This window comes from Salvelinus sp. IW2-2015, linkage group LG20, assembly GCF_002910315.2.
Source record: "Salvelinus sp. IW2-2015 linkage group LG20, ASM291031v2, whole genome shotgun sequence".
In the NCBI taxonomy this organism is placed as follows: domain Eukaryota; kingdom Metazoa; phylum Chordata; class Actinopteri; order Salmoniformes; family Salmonidae; genus Salvelinus; species Salvelinus sp. IW2-2015.
Window position 1 is genome coordinate 25193055 of NC_036860.1, and position 11508 is coordinate 25204562.

General features: G+C 46.6%; 1 protein-coding gene across 1 annotated transcript in view; it reads left to right on the forward strand.

The window, feature by feature from the left end:
• The window catches only part of LOC111981742 (rap guanine nucleotide exchange factor 6-like), a 167581-nt gene that overhangs the window by 109802 nt on the left and 46271 nt on the right, over positions 1-11508 (forward strand). The window contains 11 exon segments of the mRNA XM_070449279.1: positions 721-901; positions 1791-1853; positions 1856-1879; positions 1882-1925; positions 3206-3364; positions 4597-4749; positions 5448-5612; positions 7617-7724; positions 8048-8251; positions 8457-8565; positions 8867-9110. Coding sequence (XP_070305380.1) covers positions 721-901; positions 1791-1853; positions 1856-1879; positions 1882-1925; positions 3206-3364; positions 4597-4749; positions 5448-5612; positions 7617-7724; positions 8048-8251; positions 8457-8565; positions 8867-9110 — 1454 coding nt within the window.

Here is an 11508-nt window from a genome sequence, read left to right on the forward strand (position 1 = left end):
CCTACTGTCGGGAGAAGGAGCGGAGCAAACCCTACTGTCGGGAGAAGGAGCGGAGCAGATCCTACTGTCGGGAGAAGGAGCGGAGAAGATCCTACTGTCGGGAGAAGGAGCGGAGCAAACCCTACTGTCGGGAGAAGGAGGGGCAGCGCAGGAAAAAATGCAATGCCCTTCTAAAACGGGGTTATAACTCCAGTTCTGCTTGTGATACTACGATTCTTACAACGGCAGTGTCTTATATAGACTTATTTAGACAAAGTAATGGATGGAGGGGGGAATGACTTTAAAAATGGCGGTGTAAAAAATGTATTGATGAGCAGTGAAAATGACTGCTTTAGCGGTTCTAGTGTTAAGGGAAGCTGTTGAGTTGAGCAGAGCAGCTAGGTGTAGTCTCTGTTACTGTCTCCTAGGGGGCAGACAGATGGCATGCAATATTGCTACAGTGACTGGAGAGCTAGTCTCCTAACCTGGGGTTGTGGGTTCAAATCCCAGTTGATCTGAAACGACCGTAGGCCTCAGAACCAGCTCCTTTCAACCCTCCCAACCATCTGGCCAAACAGCATGGAGAAAATGGGCAATATGAATAATTAGCGTATGCGTAATGCTTAGCGACGTGTTTGGCAATCTCTTGTTTTTTTGCACAGGGTGTCTGTTCATACGTTATGTTTTTTGTTGTTGTGTAAGTTAAAACAATAACCATGGTTATGTCTGTCACCTCTGCAGGCCACGGAGAGCGAGATGGGTGACGTGGATCTGTCTGGGCTCCCGGAGGCAGCGGTGGACTCTGAGGAGGAGGAGGAAGAGGACGAAGACCTGGAGAGGACGTCGGACACCCTACTGGGTAGAGACCTTGTCCGGGAGTGTCTGGAGAAGGACCCCGTGGACCGCAACGATGACGACATCGGTGAGCTGCACGCCACACTCTCCACTGAATGCCCCCTTTTACTCATTCGCGGTCTCTCTCCCTCTCTCACACTTCCTCTCTCTCTCACTCACTCACTCACACTCTCACTCACTCACTCACTCACTCACTCACTCACTCGGGGCCTTCCCTTTTTAATTTTTATGTTTGCGCGGGCAATCAGCTGGGCCACCTCATTAGCAGACCAGTCCAGGGGACCTCCTAGGGGAGGGGGAAAGCTGCATGGCCACACATCAGAGGACCCAGAGAGAGGCCTTCCTGGGAGGCTGTGGGATGCATGGGTTGAAAGTCTCCTTTGCTGTTGGCTTGTTAGGCAGTAGGCACATATCTTCTCTCCATTTCTTACTCTCTCTCTGGGGATTTTTCTYCCATTGAAKTCATTGGGCGGGCCGCCTAAGCGTTTTTTTCAGGTCGCCTAAAAAGGTGATGGAAACTTAAAGACCAAAACCAGATATAAAGTATGTAGAAATGATAACGGGCCTACAATGTTTTGTATGTCATCTTTGAGAACTAACAATCACCAAAATAAAAGTTAGACAGTCAGGGAGAAATGAAAATTCCCAAGACAATGAACTTAGCAGTATAGATTTTGTTATTGTGTTTGAGCAAAAGAGCACAGCATTAGCCATGGCCAAATTAGCTTTAGAACGGCAACGTTTTCTCACCGCTGCATGGAGAAATTGGTAGAATTGCAGGAAATTGGCTTAAATGCAAAAAAATACAAATCTACACCGCCACGATGGGGGGGGGGGGCCTCTAGAATGTTCTCTCAAATTCAGCTGCGCCGACCGAGCACCCTGCCACGCCGCTAAGCCCATTTTTGACCCTGCTCTCTCCTCTCATGTTCTCCCCCCCCCCCCTCCCCCTCCAGAACAACTGTTGGAGTTCATGCACCAGCTGCCAGCCTTTGCCAACATGACCATGTCGGTCCGGCGGACCTGTGTACTGTCATGGTGTTTGAGTGGTGGAGCAGGCGGGGACCACGATCCTAAAGGACAAACAGGAGGTACGGGGCCATAGACAGAACAACACACCTCCCCGATTCAACCACTCACCTCACTACAGCTGGGAGTTTTCCCTGACCATGTGACGTTTACCGGGGTTGAAGAGTAAGGGCTGTAGCTAGGGCCCAGAGTTTTCCTGGTCTGGTTACGTGGTAAACGTTATTCCGGCCTATGACAGCAGCCACCAGTGATCACAACCGCATCTCGAAAGCACCACGTTTCACCCTGTAGTCACAAGGTTTCATTCTCCAGTGAATGGGATGTAAGTATGTAGCAGAGCAGCAGCCTTCAGTCATTTAACCAGACTTACAGAACGAATGAATGACGCTACATCCCGGGGAAAAAGAATCGTTCACGCTGTCTGCAAAAGGCGGTTGCCCAGCCGACAGCATAGTATATTACATTGAATTGCCTCACGCTTACTTTAGCACAAGTGGTGGAGTCTGCGTTATTAAAGTGAGGCAGCAGGTGTCTATATATATATATATATATACACATACACACACACACACACACACACACACACACACACACACACACACACACACACACACACACAACACACAACCACACACCACACACACACACGCATACACAGGCGTGTAAAGCAGGGGACAGCTACACGAGACTGTGTGTTCAGTATGACAGACAGGTTGCTATCTCCTATCACAGTGGGTTGGTGTGAAGGTCAGAATGAATCAGGCAGTCTTCACTGCACTGCAGCGTCCTTAGCAATCCTATGAGACAATGAGGGGAGAGGGAGCAGAGGAAGAAAAAGGAGAGGGGGGGGTGTCTAGGAAGCTCATCACATTTCCTCAATCTCCCTCCTTCACAATGCTTCCCTGTGATAGAAGTCTGTCAGTCACTCTGAAAAGCCTCTATTGCCTTCATGGTTGAAAGCCACGACCAGCAGTCTGAGTCAGTGTGGAGGTACGATGGATCTCTTAGACGATCACTTCCCTGCCTGCGGGGTTCTTCACACACCTCACACGTAGTCTGCAGTCTTCTATGGGACTTGGGTATGTTCTATTCTAAACACATTCTCTAGATCCGTAAAGTTGGAAAACACACTTGTGAAGCACCTGTTCTATTCACTCGAGCTCTGTATACCACATAGACACATTCTAATACCAGGCACCAATGATTGTTTGGGGTGAAGGTCCAGAAAATCATCTCTATTATGAAGGCCAGCCAATCAGCCATTCATTTCCTGTTGTTGTGATGGTCATGTGTTTGGCGTTGCTGCTTATGTCATCATTGTGCCCCCCCCACCCCCTCTCAGCTGGACCTGTGGTATGTGATCCTGAACGGGGCGGTGGAGATCAGCCACCCAGACAGCCGCATGGAGACCCTCTGCATGGGCAACAGCTTCGGCATCTCCCCCTCCCTGGACAAGCAGTACATGAGCGGAGTGGTGCGCACCAAGGGGGACGACTGCCAGGTGAGTTGCTSTTCTCTCACAGAGATATTTGGACTCCTAGCGTCTGGACTCCTAGGCCTGAGTCTCAAATCGCACCCTATTTCCTGTATAGTGCACTACGGGCCCTGGGACCCTAATGGATCCTGCTCAAAAGCAGTACACTATATCGTGATTAGGGTTGCGGTTTGGGGGGCGCTGACTTTCATTTCACTGTGAATGGTCGAGGCGGCCCGCTCGACCTCTTGTCAGACTGCTATGATAACCCCATTATACTGAGCAAGGAGCAGCCTCATCGAGAAATGAAATGGGAACTTTTCATTCCCTTTTGACAATAGGGTATGATGATTAAGAAGGCGGTGTTCTTGTATTCCTTGCGAATACAGAGATGGGTGGTATAAACGTAGTGTTGGGATCTATGGTGTAAATGTAAGTGATGCTACAGAGGTTTTGTATCATTTCAGCCAGTAGTTTTCAAAGTAGCACCCAAGAGCCAAAATGGGTCCCCGGCAATTGAGCACAATTGTGTACGACGTATTCCATTTCTATGATACGTCACGTCCTGCAATAGAAATATTACAATCTGCAATTCATATGATATGTTAGGAAATTCCAATTCGTAAGTGCTTAAGATAGTGTTTAATCTCTTTTAAAACGGTGTTGACTTTCACAAGCAAAAGGAGGGCTAGGTTGAAGAGCTGTTGCTTAGTCATACAGAAGGGGAACCAGGTCTTAATATAGAGATGGGAGACAGCAGTTGTAAAAGTAGCCTGCCGCTCGAGAAGTGGTTTGAGCTACTCTCTCCGTCACTACCCAGTTTCTACACGAACAATGTCTAGTTCCGTGAAGAGCTCTTTCACCAGAAGCGTTGTTTTCTGTCACTGTTTCACACCCGGAACGACAGCTCAGTGAGACGGCCGCAGGCAGAAAGGTGAACGCCAGCCAGGGGTGTGTAGCTTGACCTTTCAGCCAGGTGAATGTTAGCTAGGGGAGAGTAGCAGGACCAAGATAGTAAACACTAGCCGCAGTATGCTATCATAGATGGACCAGTTGCCAAGGGAGTGGAGCTAGTCTGTTCGCTTGTAGACTAGCATTGCTGGACCAGTAGCACTAGCCACCAGTCATCCATCCCTGCCATGCCTCTCTCCTGCTCCCGGGGTTCTTCCGTGTTACTGTTTGAGTACCCAGCTCTAGTGCMGAGCACCAGGCTCCTGTACTATAAGTTCACCCGCTGTCCCCATGTCATTGTGGACCAGTTTGTGTGCATCGCCCAAGAGGACTACTGGCGGATCCTCAACCATGTGGAGAAGAACACACACAAGGTGGAGGAGGAGGGAGAGATCGTCATGGTGAAGGAACATCGCGAGCTGGACCGCAGCGGCACCAGYAAGGGACACATCGTCATCAAGGTGAGGAACAAAATATAAGAGTTAAAAGGCCTTTTTCCCGGACACAGATTAGGCAATCCCTAGTCCTGAATGATGATCCCCCCCCCATTGAGTTTACATGTCAGTCTAGGTTTAGGGTGTAATCTGTCTGAGAAATCGTCTTAAAATGTTCATAATTGGCTTTGTTTGAATGTATGCAGAGACTACCTACCTGTGACTGCCACCGTGTTCTGCTGTCGCTCCTGTAGACGCTATTGTTTTTGCGTGCGGCCTATTGTCCAGCCCCTTAATCGGTCTCCAAGACTCCGTAAACAGCCAGCTATTGATCTACTGATGGACTAGACTGCTTTCCTTGTCTTCATCTCCTAAGACTCCTTCYTTCCCCCAAACACATACAGTACAGATGGGTGGCTGATCTGATCCTCACTTCTATATTCTCGTCTTTCAATCATTTGAAAACGGCTCACTTTAATTACTATTGCCCTAAAAACACACTCGGTTTCCGTGGCGATCTCTTCTTGTCAGGTGACTGCTCACACAAGGTTTGCTTTGAAGTGCTATCCTTTCACCCAATTCCATTTTTTCTTAAAGTATATCCAAAATGACTTTGATCTCCTTGGTGAAAATACTGTCTTAATTGCTGCCGAGGGAACTTATAAAATTGGATTGAATTGAGAGTTGGAATGCAGTCGTGATTTAATGTGTGTCTGTCCACTCAGGGCACCCCAGAGCGTTTGATATTGCACCTGGTGGAGGAGCCATCGGTGGTCGACCCCACCTACATCGAAGACTTCCTCCTCACCTACCGCACCTTCCTCTCCAGCCCCATGGAAGTCGGCAAGAAGCTGCTCGAGTGGTTCAAAGTCGACAGCCTCAGAGACACGGTGTGTACAGTACTGTGTGTGCGTGTGAGCGTGTACATGTGTGTGTGTTGTGCCTCCTTCCTTATGTGAAGGCGTGGGTATACTACACAGTAATCAATACAACTTGTGCCAGGTCAGCGTTCTTGGTTGTACGGGGGATTTGTCCCGTCCAGATACTCTCATAGTGCATAAATGATTTAACATAAGATTAGTCTTGTGCTGTCAATAGTCTGTATTGGCATGTAATTTGTCGTGTAATCATTCTTCCTCTTAAAGGGGCCCTTCCCTTCAAAGAGAGAGTCGCTGTTTGTAGCTCTGTCTGCGGTGTGGTTGCTTCATTGTGTGCGAAGATGACCTTTGCTTAGATTGGAACAATGCTACTCTTATTTTTTTTTCAGCCWCTGCATATTTCCGAACTRRRGCAGTTCTCTATGACCCCTTGACRTATTCCAAAAATGTTTGTGTTACAGCCTGAATTCAAAATAGATGTCATATCTTTTTTTCTCTCACCCATCTACACACAAATACCCCATAATGACAAAGTGAAAACATGTTTTTTGAAATGTTTGCAAGTTTAGTGAAAATGAAATGCAGATATATCTACTATTCATTCCCCTGAGTGTTAGTACTTTGTAGAAGCGCATTTGGCGGTGATTACAGCTTTGAGTCGTCTTGGGTATGTCTGTATCAGCTTTGCACATCTGGATTTGTGGATTTTCTCCCGTTCTTCCTTTCAGATTTTCTCAAACTCTGTTAAGTTAGATGGGGAGTGGCAGTTAACAGCAATCTTCAAGTCTTTTCACAGATTTTCAATGGGATTAAAGTCTGGGCTTTGGCTGGACAACTCAAGGACTTTCACATTCTTGTTCTGAAGCCATTACAGCATTGCTTTGTATCTATGCTTACGGTCATTGTCTTGTTAGAATCTAAATCTTCGCCCCAGTCTAAGGTTGTTTGCTCTCTGAAGCAGATTCTCATCCAGGATTGACCTGTATTTGGCTCCGTTCATTGTTCCCCCTATCCTTACCAGTCTCCCAGTCCTTGCCGCTGAAATGCATCCCCATAACATGATGCTGCCACCGCCATGCTTCACGGTGGGGATGGTGTTAGATGTGTGATGAGCTGTGCCTGGTTTTCTGCGTTCAGGCCAAAGATTTTGTTTTATCAGACCACAGAATGTTTTGCCGTATGATCTCAGTCTTTCACGTGCCTTTTTACAAACGGTGCCTTTTTCTCAGGAGTGGCTTCCATCTGGCCACATTCCCATAAAACCCAGTTTGGTGAAGTGCTGGAGAGGATCTCCCATCTCAGTCAAGGAACTCTGTAGTTCTGTCAGAGTGGTCATTTGATTCTTGGTTACCTCCTTGACCAAGGTCCTTCTTTCCCAGTTGCTAAATTTGGTCAGACGGCCAGCTCTAGGCAGAGTCTGTGTAGTTCCATATTTTTTCCACTTCCCAATGATGGAGACCACTGGGCTCTTGGAAACTTTCAACACTAGAAATGTTTTCATACCCTTTCCCACAATTCTATCTCGGAGATCTATGGACAGTTCCTCGGACTTCATGGTATAGATTCTTCTCTGGCATGCACTGTCAGCTGTAGGATCTTATATAGACATGTGTTTTTCTTTCTAATCAAGTTGCCGTGAAATCTCACGCACGATCAAAATAAATTGTGTGCACCCGAGCTCGATTTGGAGTAGCATAGTAGAAATGGATGTGAAAACTTAAATGTAAGTGAAATCGTTCTGTATTTAATTTTCAATACATTTGCTAATATTTCTAGAAACGTGTTTTCACTTTGTCATTATGGAGTATTGTGTGTAGATTGGTGAGTGAAACATATATTTAACCCATTTTGAATTCGGGCTGTAACACAACAAAGTGTGGAATAAGTCAAGAGGTATCTTTAGCCTCTGCTAAAATTGAATGTTTCAAGTTTGGAGTTTGCTGCTTTTCAGAAAATATACAGGATTCTCTATGAATTTTGTTGACTAAGCTTTGACAGCCTTGTTTCGCTGTGCAGGTGACACGCATAGTGTTGTTATGGGTGAACAACCATTTCAACGACTTTGAAGGTGACCCAGCCATGACAAGGTTCCTTGAAGACTTTGAGAAGCTGCTGGAAACCACAGTAAGATCACCTTTCCCATATTGTGTCTATACTTAACGGTGCGTCCCAAATGGCACTCTATTCCCTATAGTGCACTACTATTGGCCAAAGCACTATTGAGCCCTGGTCAAAAGTAGTGCACTATATAATGAATAGGTGTTCACACCGTCACTGAACTAAAGTCTCACACCTTCAGCTTCACTCTGTGGTCAGACAGACGTACGGAACTTCTGTCTGTGGGTGTAACAACTCTGCGGTTGAGCCAGATGTGTTAGCTGTTAGCCCAGATCAGTTGAGTGAGTGAGTGAGTGAGTAGGTGTTGAAGCCTGTTCTGTTCCTTTTAGAAAATGAAGGGTCACCTGAGGCTACTGAACATAGCMTGTGCAGCCAAGGCCAAGTGGAGGCAGATCACTCTGCAGAAACCGTCCAGAGAGTCCCCGCTCTACTTCAGCCTGCATGGGGGCAGCGAGAGGGGCTTCGGCATCTTCGTGGAGTCGGTGGAGGGGGGCAGCAAGGCCGCGGAGGCTGGACTCAAACGGGGAGACCAGGTAGGGGAAGTGTTTACTCGTGTTGTAATGTTTTTATGTTGTACTTTTAATATTCAAAGAAAACGGTGTTGCTTTTGCTTTTTGAAGTCCATGTTTTTTTCTTCCATTTCATACGGTTTAGATTGCTGTTCAGATGCCCTTTGTGGGTGTAGTTTRASTAACAAGTGCAGTTGACTCGAAGCRCTCTTGTGTTTTCCTCGMTCAGATAATGGAGATCAATGGTCAGAACTTTGAGAACATCTCCTACGTCAAAGCTATGGACTTCCTGAGGAACAACACACACCTCTCCCTCACAGTCAAGACCAACATCTTCGGTTAGTACAATCTGCCCTCTTACCATAACTAGGATTATTTCATTAACGATGCAGGACCATCTGCAATTAAAATGCCAGATGTCAACAGTAGTCTGTACCTGGGTCTGTGTCTGTGTCTGTATCTGTGGCCGGTCGTGTGTTGGGTTGCAAAATGCTTGTAACTTTCTCAAGTTTCCCAAGTCTTCCAACCGTACTTTCTGGAAAACCTGGGAATTTGGCAAACGTTACCAGGATTTTACAACCCTAGTTCTGTGACCTGCGTCTTGCCATTCACCCACTAACCCTCCTCTCCTCTCCCCAGTGTTCAAAGAGCTGCTGAGCCGGATCGTTCACGAGAAGAAGAATGGCGTTCCGCACATCCCCAAGATCCAGGAGAAGAAGGGCAACCGCTTCTCCATCCCTGACCTGCCTGGAGACATGGAGTTCCCCACAGACCACAAGGCCACCAAGAAGATGAAGGCCAACACTGTTTCTGGGGGACGGAACAAGATCAGGAAGATGCTAGAGAAGACCCGCTTCAGCATCCTACCACCTAAACCCTTCAGGTAGGAGAGTATTGTGTTGTATTTGTTTGTATTCACTGGGCTTTAAGGTAAAAGGGAGTCATCGTCATCATCCTCGATTTCGCTCCATATCAGCGACAGCTGGACCATTCTCATTCGCTCTACCCTTAAAAGCTTTTAAAGTTATTGTAGATTAAAGGAAAAGCTTTTTTGGGGAGGGTCTGTTCTTTGAAAACATAAACATGAAATATTAGTCCTTCATACCTTCCATTGGACTCATTATGATCCGTACTGTTTCAGTGCAGGGTGAGAACGAAACTGTGTTACTTGCCCAGGGAGACGTTGGCAACGCTCTCACGTAAAGTTCTGCCTTTCCCCTCGACGCACGCTCTGCTCCGTCAGCTCTAGTGTAATCAACCTGCATTTCACGAAACCGTTTAGTGTCATTGAGCCGTTGATCTGCCATAGCCAACCAACAACTGTATCTAAATCACATTGCTTTCATTCATGTTTCATTCCATTTACTCTGCGAGGACTTAGAGAGAGTGGAAATGAGAGACTGATTGGGGAGCATCACGCTTCTTTAGTAGTCTATCTATTATAGACCAATAATGTGATAGAACGTGGTAGTAGCGCACCGCGGCGGATGCTAGTAGCTAGCGATTACGGTACACGTCATCAACAGCTTTGTGTGTGGTTGTTCTTCGTGCTGGGGTAATGAAGTCAGTGTATGATTTAAGACGTCAGTCACTTCTGATGCTTGGCCTTATGCTGTCAACTCATTGGGCTGCTGATGTGATGGAACATGTCCTCTTCTCTCTACTTAGGCTGTGTCCCAAACGGCACCCTATTCCGTGCGTTTTGTTTTGACCCGGGCCCATAGGGGAATGGTGAACCGTTTGGGACCCAGGCGTAGTGTAATAAACAGTGGTGAAGACCGTACAAAGGGCAAGCACAGGTCTCCAACTTTATTCCACTTGTGTGATACTTGAGTCATGTGCCTTTTCTGATGGCGATGGTAGCAGGAGGATGGACAGGTCAGGGAAGGTAGCCTAGTGGCGGCAGGTAGCCTAGTGGTTAGAGCGTTGGACTAGTAACCGGGAAGGTTACAAGATCGAATCCCCGAGCTGACGAGGTATAAAAATCTGTCGTTCTGCCCCTGAACAAGGCAGTTAACCCACTGTTCCTAGGCCGTCGTTGAAAATAAGAATTTGTTCTTTACTGACTTGCCTAGTTAAATGAAGGTAAAATAAATATATATWAAAAAAAWAAMAATGTAGGCTACTCCCTGCAGTATTCTACAGTAGGCAAGTCACATGACTGCCTGGCTTTGCTGCTGGGTCATATATTGATCAACCAGTTGATTTACTGGGATTCCATTGGCAGCCAATAGACTAGGTAGTTTGAGCTGGACAWGAATGGTGGGGATTTGACGAGACGACTGCAAGGGATAGCCAGGGTATGTATCATCTAACCTCTTAAACTCTCATTCTTATACTCATTATCTGTGTTTAAAAGTGTATAAGTAGATATATCAGCCATTTGTCAAAAGCAGGCTGTCCTGTGGGTTTCCTGATGTAAATGTGCACTGAGTGTACAAAACATTTACGATATAATATTGAGTTGCACCCTATTTTACCCTCAGAACAGCCTCAATTCGTCTGAGCATGGACAAGGTGTCAAAAGCGTTCCACAGGGATGCTGGCCCATGTTGACTCCAATGCTTCCCACAGTTGTGTCAGGTTGGCTGGGTGTCCTTTGGGTGGCGGACCATTCTTGATACACACGGGAAACTGTTGAGCGTGAATAACCCAGCAGCGTTGCAGTTCTTGACACTTAAACTGGTGCGCCTGCCACCTACTGCCATACCCCGTTCAAAGGCACTTCAATCTTTTGTCTTGCTCATTCACCCTCTGAATGGCACACTTKCACAATCCATGTCTCAATTGTCTCGAGGCTTACAAATTCTTCTTTAACTTGTCTCCTCCCCTTCATCTACACTGATTGAAGTGGATTTAGCAGGTCACATCAATAAGGGAACATTGCTTTCACCTGGATTCACCTGGTCATTCTATGTTTTGTACACTCAGTGTATATTGGATGTGTAAATGTATATTCAATACTTTTAGTATATCTGATTAGTGTGAGGTTATCAGTTAGGTCAATGATGATTGGTTCAACTAAATAAGGAAACAATCGTTTTTCACTACTTTTGTGTCCGTGTGTGTGTTTGACTGAGATGTGTGTAGGTACATCACAGGAGGTTGGTGGCACCTTAATTGGCAGGAGGATGGACTCGTGGTAACGGCTGGAGCGGAATCCGTGGAATGGTATCAAGCACCTGGTTTGCTGCCATTCCCTTTGCTCTGTTCCAGCCGTTATTATGAGCCGTCCTCCCCTCCGCAGCCTCCACTGAGGTACATTTACTGTCTGTCTGTCT